The sequence below is a fragment of the Macrobrachium nipponense genome, chromosome 32 (assembly GCF_015104395.2).
Source record: "Macrobrachium nipponense isolate FS-2020 chromosome 32, ASM1510439v2, whole genome shotgun sequence".
Lineage (NCBI taxonomy): Eukaryota > Metazoa > Arthropoda > Malacostraca > Decapoda > Palaemonidae > Macrobrachium > Macrobrachium nipponense.
Genome location: NC_061094.1, coordinates 30,625,205 through 30,651,445, shown reverse-complemented (window position 1 = coordinate 30,651,445; position 26,241 = coordinate 30,625,205). Strand labels below are relative to the sequence as shown.

The 26,241-nt window shown below is 39.7% G+C and overlaps 1 protein-coding gene across 1 annotated transcript; it reads left to right on the top strand.

Annotated features, from left to right (window-relative positions):
* Nucleotides 1–1,736: 1,736 nt before the first annotated feature.
* Nucleotides 1,737–24,541, top strand: LOC135207303 (uncharacterized). The gene is made up of 3 exons (XM_064238978.1): nt 1,737–1,890; nt 2,544–2,714; nt 21,398–24,541. Exons 1-3 carry the CDS (start codon nt 1,831–1,833, stop codon nt 21,590–21,592), a joined length of 426 nt encoding a protein of 141 aa, XP_064095048.1. The 5' UTR covers nt 1,737–1,830; the 3' UTR covers nt 21,593–24,541.
* Nucleotides 24,542–26,241: the final 1,700 nt, after the last annotated feature.

The window sequence follows — 26,241 nt, the reverse complement described above, 5'->3', positions numbered from 1 at the left end:
ATATATATACATATTACAACCAGCTGTGGTCGTGGTAAATCTGTAGCAAATGCGCAGGTATTTCAAGGTCATTCGTAATACGCTATACTACTGCCTCTTCCGTAGTTACTTTTCTTGTAACTGATTGATTTTCAAGGCAGTCGGCGAGTTTGGAATGAATGCAACAATGGGCTGCCCTTTATATCATTTTCGAAATTGGCAGATTCTAGTTATGCCTCGCCTAATTTCAAGCACAGCGTGTTTCTAGATTCCCATTTATCATTTCTGGAAAGAGCGCTAGGGTTTTATAATATAAAGAAAACATCCCTGTAGTCTGTATTCCCATTAAGAATCTGTCCACCATCAGAGCCATGGTACTAAAACGAGAACATTTTTTCTTAAAGCTTGAAAACCGATTCTTTCAGGAGCCACCATAGTATGTAGTTACTAGGATTTATTGGTAATAGAAAATGGATGTTTCCTAGATAACGACCTCCGAGCCTTGTCTGGGGTCCATTATCTAGGAAAGATCTGAAAAAACTAGATGAACACTTAGCTATATATATTATATATGTGTGTGTATCTATCTATCCATCTATCTATCTATATATACATATATATATATATATATATATATATATATATATATATATATATAAGTCATATCACATTTCCGTGATTCATATACATATATCGAGCTACAATGTCCTTTAATATCTAATTCGCTCTACCTCGGAATTAATATATTTTCATATATGCTTAACCGAAGGGGAATTTTTAATTTTTTCTCGATAATAGATTTGCCTGGACCAGGGCGCGAACCTATGGATCCTTTCAAACCCAAGCGTTACCTACTACACCACTGACGTTCCTGGGTTTGAAAGGATCCATAGGTTCGCGCCCTGGTCCAGACAAATCTATTATCGAGAAAAAATTCCCCTTCGGTTAAGCATATATGAAAATATATTAATTCCGAGGTAGAGCGAATTAGATATTAAAGGACATTGTAGCTCGATATATATATATATATATATATATATATATATATATATATATATATATATATATATATATACACATACATGCACGTATACACACCCATATATATATATATATATATATATATATATATATATATATATATATATATATATATATATTATATATATATATATATATATATATATATATATATATATATATATATATATATATATATATATATATATATATATATATATATATATATATATATATATATATATATATATATATATATAATATATATATATATATATATATATATATATATATTATATATGCGTGCGTGTGAGCGTAGACGCGTTACTTTGCTGCCTAATACAACACTTGATCTTCAAACAAAAAAATGAACACAATGAGCGTAATCAGTAACTTATCAATGGTTTGACAATTCCCTTTGCAATGGGCGTTTACTCACTTGTTATCAAAGAACGCGTCCTCTACTCACAATGACTAATTAATCACTCCTAATCTTTGCTCGTGGCCGCAACTTTGGAAAACGTACAATGAATTATTATGATACTGTATGATGAAACAAATGTTCACCTTAGGGGTTTCCGATATAAATTCAAGAGGACCTGAATTTCCGAGCAAATTTTGTCCCTGTAATTCTTATATATCATTATGTCTAATATTTAAATAACTTTGGATGACATTAGAACTTGGCACCTTTGGATAAGGCTCAAGTGGCCATTATATTCAGTGAATATAATGGTGGTATCATTTCCTCTTGTGCCCATATTTATCCGGCATCAGTTACCTGTAAGGCTGTCACTGTTTAGAGGAGATTGAAGGCATATTACTTTAACCATGGCGATAAATTTTGACATTATCAAAACTCCAACAGGGTTCCTCAAAACGTGCGAAATTGTAAGTTAGTGCATGTCTTCCTTCTTTCAATTTTTTTTTTTTTTTTTTTTTTGTGATACGTTCCTTGATTTTGCTGGCTGGCTCTCTGCAATATCTAGGCTATATGTTTCCCTAGCACAAGAAGTTCTTCGACTCTCCTTTTAAATTTACAACAACTGCTATACTGGGGATACTGTTGTGGAGCTCTTTATTTTTTTCTATTATTTTATTAATTATTCCACTCTCAAAAGAAACAGTTAAATAACGGCATATACCTATTATAGCAGTATCTGTGAATTTAGTACTGCGATTAAACATGCAAAGGAATACTGGAACCTGCGTTTAGGCTAGAGACTAAAACGAAAGGCGAAGTTCTTGCAGTTAGTAAGGGGAGTTGGTTTTACAAGATATGCAACCGAAAAATCATCAATTAGAAATTCTGTCGTTACTGAGAATTGTTTGTTTATGCAAATAAGCAGCAGTAGCTACATCGTAGCTGGCGAAATTAGTTGTATATTGTGATTGAAGCTTTAATTGTTTCTAACTTTTTCTATCATGTCTTCAATTATGAGATTAATACTACAGCTTTTTTTTTTCTTTGTCTTTTTTTTATTTCGGGTCAAATAATATCTGACGGAAATTGTAGTGTGAATGGCACCACTTCTGCTTGACAGGTGATCACCATCATCATACTAAGTGTCGGTCAGGGTGTTGTGAAGTCTATTTACGGATCAGCAGAAAGAATATTTGTCGTCGGCGGGGCATGCGTCCTTTCCATTGTGACGTCTACTCTGCTTCTTATTTCCTACATCATTGGAGACACCCAAATTCAGAAGACTCGTTTCGTAAGTATAGAAACTTGCTTCACGTTCTTGGTTTGGTAAGGAAATTCAGAAGACTCGTTTCTTGAGTAGAGAAACGTTGCTTAGTTTTGGTAAGGAAGTTCGTTCCACTCCTGAATATATAAAGGCTATCCATAGTCAGTATGATATCTGACCATGTTAACTTAGGGCATAACGAAGTGATGGATATTCTTCCAACGGAACATGTTAACTTTAGGGGCAATTAACGAAGAAGTGATGGATATTCTCAACGACCATGTTAACTTAGGGCATAACGAAGTGATGGATATTCTCAACGACCATGTTAACTTAGGGCATAACGAAGTGATGGATATTCTCAACGTCTTCTGGAGTTTTTTCTCATTTCTCTCTTAGACTTACTAAGGGAATAGTGATAATCAAAATGCACCCGTTTCGCCCGTTTTAAATGTCGGTATGATGGTAATGACATCCCTTGTTCAAATCTCAAAATGTTGGCTACATCAGTTCAACAGATTTTCAGTCAGACTTTTCAACTGTTATCAGCAACCTAGTGGTATGTAGCAGTAAAAGTGATCTGCTTCTTGCTCTAAACTTAAATTATTTGCATATTAACCATTAGGTAATGCAGCACTGCTATATGTAGTAGGTATATCGATTCCATAATTTTGGAATGAGACAGTAATGTATCAAGACCACTGAGATAGAAGGCCTGTTCGATGTTTTGTGACGTAAGCAAGGATGGTCCGAGCTGCTAGCACTGACTACGCTGCCAGACGAAAGAAATGTAAACAAACCCTCGCCAAAATCTATCATTTTTGGTCTGCCAATTATTAATTTACTTATTTTCTCGTCTACACTAATTAGTGTACTACACCAAATAATACTTACTGGGGTGGATCTACAGTACTATTCCGCTGCAGCCTAGACTATGGCAGTTGCGGTTTTCTATGCAGTTTTACCTCCTGAACCAGAGTCAAAGTATATAGGGTCTGCTCAACTCAGCAGTGGGGGCGGAGCTAATACTGTGATGTCACAAGAGTAACACTTCCCGTGCTTATCCATTGAATTACTTAAAGAACCTTTAGTTTTTATACATTTAATCCATATCGCATGGTGTTTTTGATAAAATCTCTAAAGACGTCACATGCTTGATGTTTTTTAATACCCATTCTCTCATTTAGTCACCAAGTTTTGTTTTATTTCACAAAAAATATATCAGCTTCAACACACATAGCTACTCCAGCTTTTTTCATATGTTTATTGTTTACTTATTTATTTGCTTACCTATATACTGGTTCTCTCTCTCTCTCTCTCTCTCTCTCTCTCTCTCTCTCTCTCTCTCTCTCTCTCTCTCTCTCAGGTAGTAATATTATCAAGATTATAAATAATGGTTAAGAAATGTATTTAGTTCTATCACTGTGTTTATACCTCACTTTGAAAAGCAACTTTTTTTTATTTACGCTAAAGGTTAGAATGATAGATTAATTGCATTTTCCAAATCTTATTATGAATACTAATTGTTATGCAATAAATACATAGAAAATGTGGATACAGGCAGTGTAAAAAATGTCAGTTGCAGGTACACGACTTGAACAAAAAAAAAAAAAAGAAAAAAGAAAAAAAAACACACAATATTAAAATTATAAGAATTACATACGATATAAGGTATCAAAGGAATAAATGATGAAGACGATGATACGATATGAATAAGGTATTCGTCAGTCTGGCTGGATGTAACTGATGACGTTTCACAAGGGGCGGGGCTAGATTTCAGATCTCCCACGCACGCTTAATTTTTATAATTTTTGCGTCCGTAGATAATTTTTTCTGTGCGCGCTTATGGGTTTGAAAGTAGTTGTAATTGTAATGTGTCATATACCAATTGAAAGGGCATTCTTTGTACTTTTACGTGGTAAATGGCAAAATGTAATAAGATTAAAATTGTGTAAGAAAAATGTGGTAAATATTTACATAAAATTTATGGTCCGTCTTTGGCCTTGAATTCCTCGAAAATTTATGCGACCACCTATCAATTTTATTTATTCATTATATAATAAATTTTATCGGCTTTCTAATCCATTTTTCATTTTCTTTATACCCTCATCCCTTAGTCAGATACGTTACGAAACATGAATGTATGTAGGTTGACGGAAGAAGTAATTGGACATTTTTGTGTGCGTAGATAATTTTTTCTGCGCGCGCTTGTGGGTTTGAAAGTAATCGTAATTGTAATGTGTCATATATCATTTGAAAGAGCATTCTTTTTACTTTAACGTAGTATACGGCAACATGTAATAAGATGAAAATTTATATAAAAAACGCCCTCGTGAAAATAGTTATATAAAAATGTTATCGTAAATATAGTTTCATAAAGATTGGGCCTTTTGTAACTGATGACGTTTCACAAGGGGCGGGGATGGGATTTAGTACCGCCTCTTGAGCAGACCCGATATACTTTGACTCTGTCCTGGACAAGAATTTTAAGTAATATTTCTTCGGACGACTGTAATTAACACCCAGGTGCCAGTACTAAACACGATGAAATACATTGGACGCCCCAATCCCTAGTGGATGTCGTATCCGCGGTTACGTTCCTTGCAGTCCGTATGGAACTATTCTGTAGAATTACCCTTACTAGAAATGCTGATAAAATGCTGAACCAAAACAATTTGTTTATTTACATTACAGTGTCTACCAAAGAATAAGCAGCAATGCATAGGTTTACATCACAAGAAAACATGGTTCTTTCTACTATATGCGAATGAAATAATTCTCTCTTACATACAGTCATTATTTGGTATTTAAATTTTGTAACTTTCTCTTTGGCTACAACAGTTATTTTCTTAAAGAACAATTATTCAATGAAACGTTAGTAGAAACCCATATTGTTAATTTTTGTTTCTCAAAGGTGTAGGGAGATAATGCTTTTAATGATAGTTTATATGGATGTTCATTGAATAAACATCTATATCATATGAATGTTCATTGAATAAACATCTATATCATGAAGTTTTTCAAAGGACTGAATGGTGTATTATGAATTTTGTTTTCCAAATTATTGACATCAAAGGAGAACTGAGGTAACTTCATTGTATAATTTATAACTTTCTGGCCAAGCCAGTTATTCCTGATATATTTTAACAAACCTTGTTGCCTGTTATTGGAGCTTCTCCTGGAGTTTGAATTCTGTTGCTCAGAGACCAGTAGTCCCAGATAGATATCGGTACTCCATCCAGTAAAAAGAATCTTGTCCCAACAGGTGCCATGGGTGCATAAAGTTATACATATAAACGTAAGAACAGTAGAGCAGCTCTGTATAGTTCACTTGGTAAGGAGAGAGGAAGGGTTATCTGCCGTATATAAAAAAGAATCTCAGTACTTAGTTCTGTAACCAAGATAACTGAATTAAGGCTAAGAATAACTAGATGTGTGATGTCACAAGAAGATGGCAGAAAGTAACCTAGCCTTAACCTCAAATTGTAGAGGGAAGTCAGAGTGACCAGCTGTTAAGCTGATAATATCTACCCCAGAATAGTTATACATCTATAACTAACTAACTAGTTTACTATGAAATGCTGGCAACACTCAGAATGAATTAATAGAATTTCCAACAAGTGCAAAACAGGTAGCAAGTTGCCTGCAAGGACAGTGGAATTACTACTGGGCATGTTTCAAGGACCCCTAAAGTACTGTAATGCTCATCTCGGAAATAGGTACACATTGATTCTTTGTACATACATGAAATAATCTCATAAGAAATCAGCACTGCCAAAGAAACTTATGCTAAAACAAGAGCTGTTATGGATTCAGTGAAGTAACTGATTGATTACCAGGTAGCACATCCTGCTCACTCCAAAAGAAGATTAATTCTGGAGTACTACAATCATACCTCAGTTAATGCACCTTATCCATTCTAGAAGGCTGTCCTTTTAGTGAATGAATTTCCCCCATAAGAACTTGTGAAGGAGGTACTGAGTCTGGAGTTGAACAGATTTATTTACACAATATTTGCTGAAGTTATTGGCTTGCACAAGGCGCAAAGTAGTTTCCGACCTCTGACAGATCAGAGAAGGGATTAAGTTCAGACATCTGTGTTTGTTCACAGACAGAAACATACTGTTTGATACAGAATATTCAGTTGAAGATTATAAGTAGTATACAGACAGTCCCCGGGTTATGATGGGTTCGGCTTACGACGTTCTGAGGTTAAGGCGCTTTTCAATTATATTCATCAAATTATTTCCAGGGTTACGATGCATGTTCCAGGGTTACAGCGCCTACAACGCTGATCTGGCACAAGAAATATGACACCAAAAATGCAAAGTAATCAATATTTGAAGGTTTTTGGAATGAAAAATGCAATAAGAATGCAGTTTACATAGTTTTTAATGCACCCAAAGCATTAAAAGTAAGGTTTTCTTAGTATTTTTGATGATGTTTCGCCTTATGACGATTTTCGGCTTACAACGTGTCTCAAGAACGGAACCCCCGTCGTAACCCGGGGACTGCCTGTACATGATCGGAGAGTTGGCATAACATTGCAACCAGGGGTAATAATACATGGATCCTAACAATGATAATAATGGAGATATCTGTAAGAAAAAGGCATTAGAAAATTTTTGTGTTTCTCTCAAGGGAAGTGGGGTTGAGCTGTTCACGCTGACTGGGCCGAAGGATCAGCATGCGCTGAAGTCTCTTGTGACCCCATGGCTGATCTTTTGGTCGCTGTCGGATTCCACGTCTGCTATCCGCTGGCTCTGACATGGTGCTTCTGCTACTGTCAGCAGGGTAATGTGTGAGGAGTACCTCCCCTATAAGCATGCAGCAGTCACTCATCTCCTCTGGGTGCCCCCACGTGGTTGAGGAATTTCATGGCTCTCGGTGAGCGGTGTGCTAAAGGATGATGTCAGCTGGTCCTTCAGTAGTTCGCTCGAAGACAGCATCTGGGAAGATTGTTTCCACCCTGAATAACCATGCATCTGGGTTGTGGGGCGTGAATGGCGGTAGGTGTGTGGAGGAGGAGGCGAGGTCGGACATCTCTGTGTCACCAATGTTTGGTGATGTTGGCCTCTTTTGGTCACTCCAGTCACCAATGTGAAGGAGATACTGACTGAAGTACTGAGTCTGGAGTTGAACTGATTTATTTACAGAATATTCACATAGGTTATTGGCTCGTGCGAGCTGCAAAGTAGTTCCCAACTTCTGATAGATCGAAAGACGGATTAAGTTCAGACATCTGTGTTTGTTCACAGACAGAAACATACATACAGTTTGATACAGAATATTGAATTGAAGATTATAAGTATAGGCAGTCCCTGGTTATCGGCAGGGGTTCCATTCCGACAGCTTGATGATAAGCGAAAATTGCCGATAACCAAAAATCAGCGATTTATGGCACCAGTAACAGGATTTTGGTGCCGTTAACCGAGTAATGGCACCTCTGTGAAGTATATATCGGCGCTGAAAATCGTGATTGTTGGCGCTAGCAAGCACCATAAAACCGGGTCTCCAATAACCGGGGACTGCTTGTATTCATGATCGGAAAGCTGGTATAACGATGTTTCCAGTGGTGATAATACGTGGATCATAACAATAATACGTAATGATGGAGATACCCATACGAAAGACGCGCAAGAGAATTGGCATTTCTCTCAACCACTTTGTGACCACATGGTCTGCTTGCTGGCTCCTGTCATAGGAACATGGCAGTCATGGTTGTAGTGTGTGTAGCACCACACACATGGATGCTACAAACTAATGGAAATTGTATTAATCCATTCCAGATTGCCCAGAATTCAGCAAATATAAGTGTATGACAATTCAGATTTAACAAGCCTAGTATGTAGAAATCACAAAAAAATAAAATCTAATTTGAAGAGTTAATGGCATTTGTGGAAAGTGGTGAAGATGATGAAGAGGAGTGCTGTTAATGTTTGGAAGGGTTGTTTCCTTCTGTAAAAAGGCAAGTAACTGTGGTTCTGTTTACTGTCTTCTTATACCCCTTGCTTCTTGAGATTCAGTTTCTTCCTCACTAAAAACCTATCCAATGATGTTTATTTTTGCTTGCCTTTTGAAATGTTCCTGGAGAGAGATATCATTCCCATTGAACAGGTTTATAGCACAGTTGTCACAGCTTTGTCTGGGTGATATTTTTCAGTGAAATTTTGCTTTTCCCCAGTTTTCACCCATTTCATTTTTAATTGAACTAGAGACATCCTCCCTTCTCTGCTCCTCCCCTGAAGACCATACCTTAGCTGTTTTCTGTTGCTGGCCCTTCTGAAAGGACTGCAGTTCTCGTGGGAGTGAGCTGTCTTTAGTGCTCTTCCAGTAACACTTCCACATCATCGTCACTTATCTCTAAGCCTGTGGACTTGTCCAGCGACACACTATCCTCCAAGACAGGTTCTGCCTCAAAGCCTTCAAATTCCCTTTCTGTTACAGAATTGGTCCATAATTTCCTTCAGGAAGAGTTCATAGCCTTGTGTAAGATACTCCCATCCCCCCACCATAGTTTGTCTATGAGGCATATGCAGTGGAGGATGATTAAGTGATTCTTTAAATTTCTGAACTCTTGGGGTCAACTGTGTCTCCAAGGTCACAGATCACATTTGAAACATTGCTTTGGTGTACAGTTTCTTAGTATTGGAGATTACTTGCTGGTCCTTGGGCTGGATGAGAGAAATTATGGTAAGGGCAAGAACTTCTCTTATAAAGCTAAGCACTGGAAGCAACTCAGTCTCCAAGTCTGGAGGATGAGCGGGAGTATTGTCCAGCACAAGAAGGGCCTTCAGAGTTTTTTGTTTTTTGTTTTTTTCTCCACACATTAGGGCCTACAAGTTCCTTCACCCACTCAGTAAGAAATTTCCTGGTTACCCAAGCTTTGTTATTAGCCCTCCACATCACATTTAATTCACTGTTCAAAATATTATTTTTCTTAAAAACCCTTAGGTTATCTGAGTGGTAGACAAGCAAAGGCTTCTTAAATCTCTACTTGCAATTCTAATGAACAAGTTATCCTGTCCTTTATTGGCCTGTGCTCTGGCAGTGATTTATCCTCTGGGGTGATAAAGTTTTTGTTTGGCATTGTCTTTGAACCTTCCTGTCTTATCATAGTTACTGGGAACAGAACCTCCAGCCTGCTTTCTATAACTTACTTCTCAGCAGCATCTATTAGAACTAGGAACCTCTGCATGCCTTTTTTCACCTATATGCCACTTATCTACTTGAATTTCTCAAACTGCTCATGCCTACAACAAGCGGTGCTGTTAGTGAATTTAAGGCCAGCAGAGGCTGGTTTGAAAAATTCAGAAAACGGATGGGCATAAATAATGTGCCTACTTCAGCGATTAAGGACATGTTTACAAAATTGAATGATGAAAAAAATTTTATGTAGAATTATTATCCCAACCAAGAAGTTGTAATTTGTGTCTCCAACATGTTTAATGACAATGCCGTGTTTAACTTTAAGCAAATTTTAAAGAAATGCCAGAAAGAAATGTCTCTGGACAGTTTTGTGGTGTGACAGGGGTCCAGTAACTCTTAAGCTAGTCCTACTGCCAGTAAAAAACGAAGTGGGGAAGTAACCTCAGATAGTGCCAGTAAAAAACAAAGAGAAATAACCCCAGATAGGTCCTTGGTACCAGAAATCCTTCTGGAGGGAGATTCCCTTTCCATACAGTAACCTCTCCTCCTCTCTCTCCCTTCCTTTCCGTCTTCCATACACTGACAAGTGTTTTCCATAAGGGTAAGAGTGATGTTAAGTGTTAATTTATTAATTTCATTAGTCATCTGTATATGTATTTCTCATTGTTTGCTCTATGTAAAACTGTGTTTATTCCATATAAAATGTATTTTCTGGGCTCAGTTCGTGTCGCTTCGTGAAATAATCCCTTAAGTTCATTATTTCTAGGTAAATGATACTAACATTACCAGAGAAAAAATAAAAATAGGGGGATGTCAGAGTAACAGACTCGCTCACCCTAAATAAAAAGAGGGTGTCGGTATGGTGCTGGGGCGAGTGAGACCACTACCACGAACCTCTTGTCATTTAGAATTCTTCTTCATCAAAATCCCCCTCCCTGAGAGAGCTGACACACGGCCAGCGCCAGCAACTACTACTACACATCCTCCCATGCCGACCGCAGCGCTTCTCGTGGCCATCCTTTTCGTTAGCGAACTTCTGTACGCACGTGTCTGCATTTGCTCTGTGTTTTTGTGCACTTTTTGGGATTACTTTCGCTCGAGATGGAATTGCAAGCTATCGCTGCAGCCAAGTTAAGTACCCCGAAAGGTTATATACTAGTTTTAGCCAGCCAGGAGCTGTTTTTACCGTTTTTTAGGTCCAATGATAATCTTCCTGGTCTGGCGCATGGCTCGCCTTGTCGGCTCGCCTCGTGTTCGGTTAGCTACTTCGGTCTCCCATACCGTGGTAACTATTCCTTGTGTATATATGCCTTTATCATGAGATATTTTTACGTGGTACAGAAGATTCCACTCCATTCTATTGCTTTACATCGTACTATTCGGAAATCCTTTGCCTAAGCCTTAGATTAGTGTTCATGCATGCATGTCCCTTTGTTTAGGTATTTAGGCATGTGGGTTATTATTTTGATTTATTTTATTGATATTACTCTTTAGCCCAGCCATCCTGGCCGTCGCCCTCCGTTTTACGTATCGGCAGAGGCCAGCTCCCGAGGGGTTTGCTCGTTCCCCTTCGGGGAGACTAGCCTACTTCTCCTGGATGTCCCTCCTTTTTCTCCCACTCGTGATTTCCTTCTTTTCTTTTTATTATGATGTACTTGATATGGGTTGTATGTTAGGGGCGATCAGTGTGGCCTAGGCTATGTTTTGTTGCATTATCGCCTTGTGGTCCACCTGCGCTCGCGTTGATCAGTTTGACCCAGGCTATGTTTTGTTGCATTATCGCCTCGTGGTCCACCTGCACTCGCGTCGAGCTAGCTGATCGCCCTGGTCCCAGTCCCCCCCTCCCCTTCCTCCCACGTGGAGGGAGGGTTAGTCCTTGCTCGCTCACGGTCGCTATGGCAACCATCCGGGCACCCCTCCCCTCTTCCTCCCTACCAAGGGGGATACGGGAGTCACGGACTTAAGGGGGGGTCCTGCTGGACCGGTCATGTTTTCTTTGAGCTTCGGGGAAGTCCCGGTGTGTTCAGGTTGGGTTGGCCACCCCGCCAGCTCGCATCGGGCCTTCTCCGGCGTTCTATGGTTGTTCTCCTGTTCCCTCCCTATCTTTACGTGTATAGCTGGCTCCGCCCGCTCTTTGGGCGGGGAATACGGAGTAGGCCTTACATGCTTCTCCTGTATATGGTTGTTGTAGTCTCTTTTGTTTTCCGGCGGAGCACCCGCTCACCATCCGTGTGCCCCGTGGGTTGGCGGAAGGGTTCTACAGCGGAGCTAGGCTCCGCATACACTATTATTTGTTTTGTTTTAGTGTTATTTTGTTTAACTTTATGGATAATCTTCTCATGTTCTCCGCTGTGTTGTACCCTCACCTCGGTGTACTGTATGTATATGAGCAGGTATCTGGTTTGGCGAAAATCTTCGCTCCGGTGTACCGGAGTTTTCAAATCAGTTTACCGAGTCCTATGGACTCTCTCACACTGATTACAGGAGAGGATTATGCCCAAAAATTTATTTTACTCCGGCATGCAGCGGAGCATCATATCTTATGAGGGGTCCTGTTAGTATATGCTGATACTTATGTATCTGTTCACTTACAGGCTACCAACTGTCAGGAGGCGGGATGTAACGCCATCCTGCAGGACCCTTGTGGTCATGAGGTCTGCAGGACCCACGCTCCCTGTGCTGTCCGCCACAATGAATTGATCGCAGGGTTCCCAGGTGTATCAGACCAAATTATCGTACCAAACCTCTTCAAATTATCGTATTTTCATTAGAATTATCGTACATTTTTCAAATGATAATATAGTTGTATTTCATCTACAGCAACTATCAATCCTGTATTAATCTATTAATGTAAGGCTAAATAGAAAAATTGTGATGTCATTTCTATTTATTGCCAATAATGACAAAAAAAAAATAGAACAAAAGATAAGTTTTCTGTAGGATGTACAAAGTAGCCTATTTAGTACTTCAGTGATTGTTATTGGCATTCTATATCACCAATGCAAACTTTAAAAAAGAAAAAAATCACAACTAACATGAGTATTACTTTAAGAAAATTGCCATTTGTTCTTAAACATCACATTACAATCCCATAAAAAAAAAAAAAAAAAAGTGCAGCAAAATCATATAATTGTTTACTTTCAATTCTTCACTGATAACCATTACTAATCATCAGTATTACATCAATGAAAATGAAATGGAAAAATACGACAAAAAGATCACTGTTAATAATCATCAGTATTATCATCATGAAAACGAAACTAAAAGATCAGTACTATACTGTTTATGAAGGACTCGCTAATTGTTCTTTATCATCACACTGTAATAACAATAAAAACTAAAAATATGTATACAGGAAAAAAATGACTTCACTGCCTTCCTTATTCATCATCCTTATCATCACCATCAAAGGAGAGAGAGAGGTACATATTTGTCTGTTACCTTTCCATATCTTCTTTTTTGCCCTCTGCTCCTTTTAAGCTTTACTTATTTTCAGGCGGCGAATGACCTTTGGGTGCCTTATAGCCTTGAATCTTCTAAATTCCTTTAAGTTGACGAAAATGTTCAAATTATCGTGCATTTCCAGTAATTATCTCACATATATCGCGAATTATCCTATATCGTACGCTTGTTATCGTTTATCGTACAGAGGGTCAAATTATCGTACTTGTACGATAATTATCGTACGTCTGGGAACCCTGATTGATCGTGTGGCATCACGAAGCCTGCTCCATATGCTACGAGCTTGTGGAACAGTTTTCTAACGGAGTAAGTATATACCGGCGTAGGTATCGTCTCTTTCTTGGTATATACTGTCAGATAATTTGGTTTAAAATTGCTTATAGTCGACTAGAGTTGTAAGTTTTAATGATATATCTTCGGGACTTCGTTGTAAGGACTACAATGACCCTTTGTTTCAGGCTGCCGCCGTGAAGGACGCCGCATCGGCCACCCTGAAAGCCTGGGTAGGTGGCTTCGGGAAGAATGCACCGAAGGGGCAGCGTATATTCTAGACAAGAACATGGCTGTCCGAATCTTCCCAGGCGGCAAGTCGACCGGCTACGTCGACCCTGTTGTGGCAGCGCCGGCTATCGCTGCCATCCAGCTGCAAGTGGAGCAGGCCTTGGCGGAAGGGGGAGCCCCGGAGATCACAGCGGACGTTGCCAACCTGGACCTTAACGTGGAGCCTATGACGGTAGGGGAAGGTGAGTTGATGGTTGAGGTAGGTTTGTTGGGCGCTCAAGGGCTTCCCTTGGGCACGTCTGGATCTTCATCTCCTGTCCCTTCTTCTGCTTCATTCCAAGGTTTTTCCGCATCGGAAATTCCGGCTAGGACGTCTTCTGCCTCAGTTGTTCCTAAGGTGAAAGGACAATGTGAGCAAAAAACCCTGGAGAGGTCGTCTTCTAAGAAGACTTCGGCCTCATCTTCTCATAAGACTCCGGCTAACCATCCCGGAGCAGAGAAAGCGAAGACATCTTCTTCGCACTCCAAAGGGTCTAGGGGCAAGTCCTCTAAAGAGAAGGTCCGCGCTCCCGCTGAGCCAGTACCGTCTATGTCCACCGGAGCTCGTCCGAAGACCTTGCTGCGACCAGTACCTCTGGCCCCTTCGATCCCGACTCCTTTACAGCAGGGGTCATGCAACAGGTGGGGAACATGGTGGGGGCAATGGTGAACGATAGGCTTGACCAGATGCTTGCCCAGATCTCCACCTCGTTCGTGCAGTCCGGTCAGTCGATCCAGAACATCTCGGATCGGCTGACGAACCAGGAGAACTTGTTGGCGGGTCTTAGCCAGAATCCCCCAGCAGTTCTTCCTCTGGCAGGCACCGGAGTGACTCCAATGCCCGATTACGACTCTCTCCCCGCATTCACCAGGAGTAATCCTTGGAGGGTAGCAGCTTTCACACCCTTCAAGGACAGAATGATCTCGATCCCGGACTGTGGAACTCGTCGTATCGAGGACTTCGAGTTCCACCCCACCGATCTTCAACCACCTTTCATGGGGTATGCTAGATTGACGGAGGCAGCCCTAAATAGGGAAGATAAGATCCCGAAAGAAACTGTAATTTGCAGTCGGGAACAAGCTCAGAGGGAATGGGTGAGGTGTCTGGAAGATTGGGACTGCAGCAATACTAGGCTTCAGGCATTCAAGAGCCCATTCACAATCTTTGTGACGGAGGAGGAGGCACCACTTCCTTTCACCACAAAAATTGCGGAAGTTACCATTCAGGCCGCCATGAAAGAGGAGCCTCTCCCTCAACTGAGAGCGTCGGACCCGACGTCCCCACTCTTCCCAGCTTCTGAGGACCTCTGGGCTGACCTTCCGGCGTCTTTTACAGTTGGGAAACTCAAACCGGACTGTGCTATCGAACAGTTCGGGGAGAGACTCCCGAGACTGCCGGACAACTTGATCCAAGCGGAATTCAACGCAAGGACCAGGTTAGGAAGGACACTTAACGCCTTAGTGATGACAGAGGTTGCCACCATGACATATGGTACGGAGCCTCTGTTTAAGCTCCTGGCTAAGGCACAGACGCAAACCGTACAGTCGGATCTGTACGACTTTGTAGTGGCAAGACGAAACTGCAGAAAACATGTCCTGCAGGAAGCGACTATAAGGCATGAACCGAATAAGTTGCTGTCGTCTTCGATCTGGGGAGCTGACCTCTTCCCTGCAGCTGCTGTAAATGAGGTTCATCATGAAGCGACCAGGCTCAACCAGAGCCTTAGGGTCCGCTGGGGTCTTTCTAGCAAAAGGAAGCCAGAAAGCACCCCCTCTGGTTCTAAGAAATTGAAGAAGCCCAGGAAGTTCCTGACCTTCCAGGCACAGCAGCAGCAACAATTCGTTCAGGCAGTCCCGGTTTCACAACCCATGCAACCGTCGACTTCCAAGACCCAGAACTAGCCCATCCTCCTGTTGATGCCTCAAAACCAGCCCTCGACCTCCTGCGCTGTTTCCCCAGCTTTCAATCCGGTATTCGAAAGCTAGGCATTCCAAGCCATCAATAGGTTTGGAAGGGGAAGCAGAGCTAGGGGTGCATTTCGACAGAGGGGTGGCGGAAGTGCACCCAACAGGGGGAGACACTTCCGTGGAGGGCGCAGAGCACGTCCTGCACAGTCCCAGTGAGAACCCCCAGGTAGGAGGGAGGCTGTTCCTCTTCCGACACAGGTGGGGATTCAGCAATTGGGCACAAAGTATTGTGTCCAAAGGGCTGGGATGGAGTTGGATCAAAGGTCCTCCTCCATCCAAAACATTCCTTCAAATACCAACGAAGGAATTGACAGAGTATGCGCAAGAGCTCCTTCAGAAAGGGGTAGTATCAAGAGTCAAACATTTAAAGTTTCAAGGACCCTTGTTCAGCGTGCCAAAGAAAGGCTCAACAAAACGAAGAATAATCTTAGACTTGTCCCGTCTAAACTTATTCATTCATTGCGACAAGTTCAAAATGCTGACTATCTCACAGGTGCGGACCTTACTTCCCCGTGGGGCCGTCACCACCTCTATCGATCTTACAGACGCATACTATCATATCCCAGTCGTGAGACACTTCCGCCCATACCTAGGCTTCAAGCTAGGAGACCAGGCATTCTCTTTCAAAGTGATGCCCTTCGGGCTGAACGTAGCCCGCAGGGTGTTCACGAAAATAGCGGAATCAGTGGTCCAACAACTGAGGTCGCAAGGGATAATGGTAGTAGCGTACCTCGACGATTGGCTCATTTGGGCAACAACCATCGAGGAATGCCTCAAAGCCACTGACAAAGTAATTCAATTTCTGGAACATCTGGGGTTCCAAATAAACAAGACCAAATCCAGGCTAACGCCGGAGTCTCGTTTCCAGTGGCTCGGCATTCAGTGGGACCTGAAGTCCCACACTCTGTCAATTCTGTTGGCCAAAAGGAAAGAAATATCCTAGTTAATAAGACAATTCCTCAAATGCAAACAAACGTTAAGGAGAAACCAGGAAAGGATCCTAGGTTCCCTTCAGTTTGCATCAGTCACAGACGTTCTGTTGAAAGCAAAATTGAAGGATATAAATCGAGTTTGGCGCTCAAGGGCAAATGTCAAATCTCGAGACAAGTTGTCAGTAATTCCGCCGGTTCTTTGCAAACGTCTCCGCCCCTGGGCGGAGGCCAAGAATCTGTCAAAATCAGTTCCTCTCCAGTTCCCTCCTCCGGCGTTGGTTATCCATACGGACGCCTCTCTAAGCGGGTGGGGAGGATACTCCCAATTCAAGAAAGTTCAAGGGACTTGGTCGCCTCAGTTCCGCCAGCTTCACATAAATGTATTGGAAGCCATGGCAGTATTCCTCACTCTGAAGAGGCTTCTACCAGCCAAGAATTCCCATATAAAGCTGGTTTTGGACAGCGCAGTAGTGGTACACTGCATCAACAGGGGAGGATCCAAGTCAAAACATGTGAACCATGTCATGATAGCCATTTTCTCTCTAGCAACCAAGTACAAATGGCATCTAATCCTCCACCCATCTGGCGGGAGTAAGTGGTCCCTGGACAAGCGCTCATTCCAGTGGATATGCCAAAGGGTCCCAGGTCTCCAGGTGGATCTTTTTGCATCTCAAGCAAACCACAAGCTCCCTTGCTATGTGGCCCCCAACCTGGACCCTCTGGCTTATGCCATAGACGCCATGTCCATAGATTGGAATCAGTGGAGGAAGATTTTCATCTTTCCTCCAGTGAATCTTCGCTTTGAAAGTCCTGAGGCAAACTCAGGACGTTCAAGGGACAAGTAGCTCTAGTAGCCCCGGATTGGCCCAAGAGCAACTGGTATCCTCTCCTCCTGGAATTGGGTCTCCGACCTCGACGGATTCCCAATCCCAGGCTATCTCAGTCAGTACAAATGAGGACTGTGTTCGCTTCCTCAGGAATTCTCAAAATCCTAACTTTATGGACTTCATGAAGTTTGCAACTAAGAAAGATGCAAATATCGATCCCCAGAATATCCTTTTCTTAGAATCGGATAAGAGGGAATCAACTTTACGTCAGTACAATCCTGCTGTAGAGAAATTGGCAAATTTCCTGAAGGAAACAAACACCCGAACCATGACAGTTAATTTAGCTATATCCTTTTTCAGATCCCTGTTTGAAAAAGGTCTAGCAGCTAGTACTATTACCACTAATAAGTCAGCTTTAAAGAAAATCTTCCAGTTTGGCTTTAAGGTAGACTTATCAGACTCCAACTTTACGTCTATTCCTAAAGCCTGTGCTAGGCTCAGACCTTTAGAAAGGCCTAGTTCAGTTTCATGGTTCTTGAATGACGTTCTCAAACTGGCTTCAGATACTGACAACGTTTCTTGTAACTATTTAATGTTATTAAGAAAAACATTATTCTTACTAAGTTTGGCCTCAGGAGCCAGAATATCAGAACTGTCGGCCCTTTCCAGAGATGCTGGACATGTAGAATTCCTCCCCTCAGGAGAAGTCTTACTATCTCCAGATCGTAGCTTTCTGGCAAAGAATGAGGACCCCTTAATGAGATGGGCCCCTTGGAAGGTCTTCCCTCTTCCACAAGACCCTTCTCTTTGTCCGGTGACGACCTTACGAGCCTATCTGTCCAGGACATCTAGATCCTCAGGCCCCCTCTTTATGAGGGAAAAAGGTGGCACTATTTCAATAAAAGGGATTAGACAACAAATCCTCTATTTTATCAAACAAGCTAACCCTCACTCATTCCCTAAAGCCCATGACATCAGGGCAGTAGCCACCTCTATCAATTACTTCCAACATATGAATTTCGATGATTGAAGGAATGTTATACAGGCTGGAAATCGCCGACAGTTTTTTAAACGGCACTACTTAAAATCCTTGGAATCTCTTAAATTTCCAGCAGTGGCAGCGGGAAACATAGTTTCTCCTGACACTGTTCAGTAGTTGTAGTCGAAGATCCAGATCTCCTTTCTACCTGCCTCACTAACAATTCACCTAACCTTACCGTCATGTTCAATTGGGTCCTTCAGCCTTAGCTGCCTAAAAAGGCTACTCATGGTGATGTGCCCCTTATTTTTTTGCTAGGGGCACTCACAATTGTAAATATTAATTACAGTACTGACTGTAACCATTTAGTGTCGTTTTCCCTTATTTTTTTGCTAGGGAAACACACTTATATGTATGTTAGGAAATTTAATCATATTGTTTCATAAACTCTAGTTCTAAGTTATCATAAGTTAGTTTAAGTTTAATTTTAAGTCCAATTATATGTCTTAAGCTGGCATTTATTATATTAGGTTAAGTTAACCTTAGTTATGATAACGTAAAATTTTTCAACTAGATTATATTCATTTATTTTATTTCTTTCGTTTTATTGAGACCTTATTTTATTTTCCAACCTTGTGCTAATTCTCTGGTACTATTTCAACGAAGCGACCATGAACGAGGCCCAGAAAAGGGATTGTTTGACGAAGGAAAAATGGAAAATCTATTTATGGGCAAGGGTTCATGTCGCCCTGTGAAATCCCACCCTTGCGCCCAAGATTGGCATCTAACTTCAAGGATGGCCACGAGAGGCGCTGCGGTCGGCGTGGGAGGATGTGTAGTAGTAGTTGCTGGCGCCGGCCGTGTGTCAGCTCTCTCAGGGAGGGGGATTTTGATGAAGAAGAATTCTAAATGACAAGAGGTTCGTGGTAGTGGTCTCACTCGCCCCAGCACCATACCGACACCCTCTTTTTATTTAGGGTGAGCGAGTCAGTTACTCTGTTATCCCCCTATTTTTATTTTTTCTCTGGTAATGTTAGTATCATTTACCTAGAAATAATGAACTTAAGGGATTATTTCACTGGGCGACACAAACCCTTGCCCAGAAATAGATTTTTCCTTCGTCAAAATCCCTTTTTTGTTAATATTTTTTGGGATCTGGAATGCATTAATTATATTTACATTATTCCTTATTGTTTTGGTTTTCATAGGAGGTTCTGGAATGGATTATATATGAAAACCGAGGTTCCACTGTATTACCCAAATACTTGAGACTCATCCCAGTAGATTTATACATACAGCTGCACCTCAGACAAAGTTCTCATTTAATTAGGGACAAGGTTTAATAACAGTGGACAAGAAATTCTGTACAATCTTAAGGATATGAAACTGCATGAAAACCTAGTCAGAGTGGCTGGGGTACATTTTCTGCTTTCTAAAAGCATATTCAAGATCTGTTTAGAGCATGCTGGACTATTTTCAGCAATATTTGAGCGATGTTAAACATTATGCCAGCTGCAGTAAAAGCTAATGAACAGTAATTTTAAAGCTGTGTTAAACATAATGCCAGCTTCAGTAAAAGCTGATGAAGAGGTGCTACTAGAACTCATGAAAAATGATACAGGTGTCTGTAAGAGTAGCAGTAACTGCCTGTACTTGTGGCTGGAAGAAAATTATAAAATAATCTGCCAAGTTCCATGGTTTGTTAATACTGAATGTGGCTTTGCAGATTACATTGTTGAAAATAAGTTAAATGTCACACACACAATGAAGAAAGATGCCGTTATATCTTTTGAATGCTGTACATGGAAAAGTTTTATGTTAGAATATAGATACCACATTTCTTTTGGTTTATTTTGGGAATATACTTATAGAAAACTAGTAACTGATTTTCTTTGCAGAAAAATCAGGCAAGTATGTGTAGTTTCCTTTGCAAATGAATTGACATGGTAAATTCTAATTTTGTAAACAAAGTTTTCTCCATGGTAGGAAATTATGCAATACTGTACAGTAATAATTAGGCAACCTGAAACATCTCTACATCCATGGATGAAATTGACCAACTTTGTAAAATATTTTGGGCACTTACATAATTTTGAGACATTTTTTAGACTCCATGAATACTAGCCTCTATTTCACTAAGAGCGCAATTTTTACAACCCCTTCATTTCATGTTTTGCACTGATTGCGTCTGCTCACCATTGCATGAAATGATGTGATGTGCATTTTAGAGATTTCTTCAAATGCTTGACCTAAGAAATTTACTCAATTTTTTTTTATTGCACAATAAAGTGTTCCCATCCTGAAGGTAACTTGCTAATCAGCAAGTCAGAAAAAAGTTTCTTTAAAAGAAAAGGCAGTTATAATAAAATTTTGCATGTATATTAACATCTGAATTGCTCCTCCTAGCCATCCATCTGATATTTCTGTTTACTAGTTCAGCCTACAAAGCTGGTAAATGAAGTGGAAAAACAAGTGAGAGGGAGGCGTCACTTAATAGCAAGAAGCATTACCTAAAGCTTAGGCTATATTTTGTTTATCCATGTTTTAAAGTTTGGCAAGCTACAAGTGGCCCTTCCTGGTTTGGGAGAGTTATATTATGGGTACAGTATATGCAGTGCATAAGTTAAGTTTAATTTGTCACTAAAAACTCAAAAGAACACTTGTTTTGTAGAGCAGTAAGGCAGCAGTAAAAGTCTTATTTTAAAATAAAGTAGCTGAAACATTCCTGGTCATCTTCATGTAAAATTTCCGAGATTTTCATTACCTTCACTTAATGTACAAAACACATTGTTATTTCATACATTGATGTTACAGTAGTTAATATTTTTTACTTTTTTTGTTTTTGTTTTACAGGAGTTCCTGGTGAATGTATGTCTGGCATTATTGATGATCACTGCGGGAAGTCTTATAATTAACAGTTACACAGTTTACGATGTGTACATATCAGATGTCACAGATGCAGCTCTAGCAGTTGGCTCCTTTGGGATAATCAACAGCATTTTCTATGCTCTGGATGCTTATTTTGCATATCAAAATTTTAGTGAATGATTGAAAATTTTCAAGAAAATTTACAGTGAATATTGAACAAATCAGGAAAATTCTCAGTATTTTTAGGCAAATTTAGGCATTAATATTTTTCATAGAAAAACACTGTTCATACATTATGAAGTATGTGGTCAACCCCCGAATACCCCTGCTATTCGTGGATTTCTTTATGAAACATACGTATACAGGTAGCCCCTGGTTACTGACAGGGGTTCCATTCCTGGGGGATTGATGGTAACCGAAAATTGTTGCTAACTGAAATCCAAAAATCTACGGGTGCCACAATCCACCTTATGGTGCCCTAGACTTGTTAACGATGCCTTAGACAGCGTCAAGGCCAGAAATTTTGCCCTAATATGTAATAACTCTAATGAAACTGGAATTTCATTTGCCTAATCATTTACTACGGTCTGGATGGTAGTTCTACAAATTTCTAATGTCAGATTCGATGAACTTGCTGGTAATCTTGGCCTAGAATGAGAGAGAGAGAGAAAAAAGTTACCTTTTTCAGAATACTAACATATCCTCCATCTCTTTATTGGTCATAACTTCTCGTTAAATAAGTTAAAAAAGCAAAAGAGAATGATAAAAGTATTGTTAGTAACATTATAATCGTTACTTAAACGCTATAGCCATAAACAACAGTTGTTTTACTTCAACAACCAAACTGAATCTGATAATAACAATGTTTTGCATGCATTTCAGCCATCGTACAGTAGTAAAAAATTACTGTGCTTATGTTACAAATGACGTTAAGTAGAACAGGGCTTAAATATTTATGCATTATACCTTTATTTGCTACAGAGAAAATATTGGCAAGGAAATACAGTACGTACTGCTAAATTTAATCTGCAGTTTTATTTGAACCCAAGAAAAAAAAATTTCACACTGCTAATGACTATACATATTAAGTCATGTGCGTCAGCAACATGGATGAAACTACCACAGATAGTAGTGGAGAAAAAAGTATTATAACAACAAATATTGGCCATTAAAAACACATTTTACTATTGTTTTTATGCCATTAAAAGATAAATAGTATGTAAATCTCATATTAGTATGAAATAGGATGATAAAAAGCTAATGGAATCTTAATTTTTTACACAAAATAATGCTCTCGACACCATCTATTAACGAAAAAATACATCACTATCTAGTTCACAACAAGAAGTATTTAAGTAATAATTTAAAATAGAAAAAATTTATGAAAAATAACCTTGTCCCATGTTAATAGAGTTTCTAGAGATTAATTTACACCAAATAGAAGCAAGAAAGTACGTATAGCGAAATAATCTTACCTCCACTCTCGGCAGATTTTTCCAAAACATGATTGGTTTATTTGTATTTTATAATACATCAGTCGTAATATAAACAGCATTATTGGATAGAGCCAAGTAAAGGATAATTTTAAAAGAGCATAGGAAAAGATGCATATTAGTTATGTATTGTATGAGGCAGTCTGGGCACTTAGCATAAGCCACCGGTAACCAGACAATAGTGATATAAACCCCTACGGAGGGTAAAACCCAGTTATAAATACGTATATTGAACAAGCACCGTAAAACCGAAATGCCGGTAACCAATACCAATGATAATCAGTGGCTGCCTATATACACATTATTTGCTGAAAATTTGCCTATTACCAGTATTTTTCACATAAATATTCACTAATTACTGCTCAATGAAAGCCCCTTATTTGCAGGCTGGATTCGCTGACTCTCATATTCACGGATTTCTCTTTGGAACATATATAGTACCCCCATTAATCGCGGAAAAGTCACATATTTGCGGCATTTTACTATGAGAAATATCCAAACATTCATGTTTTTTTTTTTCCATCATAAAATGCACTTTTTGTGATAAAACTTAAAAAAACCAGGTTTAAACATTTTAAGTGGGGTTTTCTTGAGTTTTAACTAACAAAATAAGGCAGTTTTAAGCATTTTTATGGGGGTTTCAACTATTTGCAGATTTTAGCTATTTGTGGGGGGGGGGGGGGGGGGGGGGTGTCTGACACACACCTCACTGTGAATAAGGAGGGGAACACAGTATTTTCACATCATTTTCATGACTAAATGCTTTTTTTTTTTTGTGATGAAACTTAAAATACTCGGGTATAAGCATTTTTAGAGGTTTTTTGTTTTGTTGTGAACTATTAAAATAGGTAGTTCTAAGCATTTTTAGAGGGGTTCGGGCGTTGTCTGGTATGCATCCCCCATGAATATGGGTGGTCCACTGTATTAACAGAACCATCTATCATTCTGGTTTTTTATTGCATAAACTGTTTTCATGGCAGAATTGGAGCTTCCTAGTCTTAATAATAACATATTTTGAATTCTGATAGCAAATAGCCAGTACTTATGGGTAACTTAACAGAAATCACTGGTGTCCTCTTTGGTGCTCTGACGACAGACAACCTTGGCTATTCTATTGAGTTTACCCTGATAAGCAAATAACTCATAACAAAGTAGATGCTACTACATTTTTCAATGATGTATTCAACATAAAAGTCAACTTAATTAAAATAACTGTATTTGTATTGTATTCAGTATCATAGTGGGTTTCACTTCGATTATAACATTAGGAACCTTCCCATTTTTAGCATACCATCAAAGCCTTTACAATACCTTAAAGATTTAAAATGTTTATTGTTCCCAGCTGCCTAAAATATTTGTTTTAAGGAAATATGAACAAAACAAATAGCAAAGAATAAAAGACTAGAGTTCATTTGATTTAGTCTGTTGTTTTTATTTGAAGGGGAAATTAATGTGTGTACTTTATTACAAAAAAAATTATCAAACAAAAATTTTTGTAAGCAGCGGATGAAACTGCAAGATTAATTTATCATGTTTTAAATATTTATATATAATCCTAACAAAATCTAAAAATGGAATATATTAATCTTGTAACACTAGGGCTGAGCATAATAAAGAAAACATTGGTGAAGAGCTTGATCTGTGTATCTGAAATCTTATTTCCTACTGCCTTAAAATCTTAAATAATTTCTTCAGTAAGAGGCAACATTTTGGGGAATATCTCAAAAGATGTGTTCTGCCAAATGATATGCATACATGGTGACATTGTGGTTCCTTCAGAATCAGTTCTCTTGTAATGAAGTCTGAGACTGCACTTATGAGATCATGCCTTTAGAGAGAGCAGAAATCTCCTTAGTCGCAGAACTCAACACTCCCTGAAGTCTGAAGAGCTATTCTTAGGGTTTGACTGCTGCTGTGGACACCATCTACTTGGGTTTTGAGTATGTAACACACAATCTCTCACGTCAGAAGTAGATAAGACCATGACAATGACACTAATTTTCCTGCTGCCAGATGCTAGCTCATGGCATTATTACCAATGGGCTGGCTGTTCTGCGCGCACACTACAGGTTCTTCGGGTATGGAAGCCTTACCCAGGCATATTTATGCAGCCTTGCCTGGACACAATGCTTTTGAGCCCAGCAGAGGTGGGTTCTGCAGAATGGTTCCAGAAGGAAAATGCTTGTGATTGCAAACTGGCAGGAATCGCTAGTAAACTTGATACCTCGCATATTCCAAACAACTTGGTTAAAGCTAGGAGACTGGTGGTTTCCCTTTGACATTGTCTGCCATAAATATCTGAAATGTCCTATTCTCTCAACTGATGGCTCCTTGAACAAGATGAACACTATAATTATGATTCTGTTGAATTTTTAGAGCCATAGGACAGATGACATTAGACGCATAAATTTTCCTATCCAGCTGAATGGAGAAATTACTGAAAAGTTAGATGCCACCATTTCAGCTTCACCATGAGATCACTTGGCAGGTCAACTCACTCTCGCACTTACCAATAAAAGTAGCAGAAACTGTTGGTATTTTAAAAGGTTCTCTGCCTCTTTACCAGAGACTTCATCCTAATACTTCTACCCAACCTGTGACAAATCTACAGGCTAGTCCTCTTATTTAGGCAGAAGACCTTTCCAGAAAGCTAAAGATAAAAGTCCTTTTTTTAATAAATAGTCAGAACTGACCTGACTTCTGTCATAAGCCCTGGACAATGAAGCAAGTTGATGGTGTGAAAGGAGTTAGAGGAGGAAACTGGTGATTGTTTGTTTGTATGGTGCTTTTACGTTGGATGGCACCAGTGGTTATTCAGCAACAGGACCAACGGCTTTACATGACTTCCGAACTACGTCGAGAGTGAACTTCTATCACAAGAAATACCCATTTCTCACTCCTCAATGGAATGGCCGAGAATTGAACCCGCGACCACCGAGGTGGGACGCCAACACCATACCAACCATTCCACTGAGGCGCTCGGAAACTGGTGATGTCAGGGTTTGACGGTCAGCTGTTCATAGTTTGCAAAACCTTATGATGCTTGAGATCTGTCACTGACCTTAGCTCTTTGAATTGTTTCATGTATGTAATTAATGCCTTCCTGGATTGAGGCATTAGCATCATTCCATGTGAAAGTGCAAACTTTTAGCATATATAGATTTCCAACACTCATATTTTCAGGTCCAAAATTCACTGGTCTTTGAGGATATCCTCTTAGGTTTGTTTGGCAAGGAAGGGTTGGTCTGCATGTTCAAGGTTTTCTGTATTGAACTGGCCACAGCCACACAGATTTTCACTTGAGTGATAACCCCAGTTACTGTTAGGTTCATATTA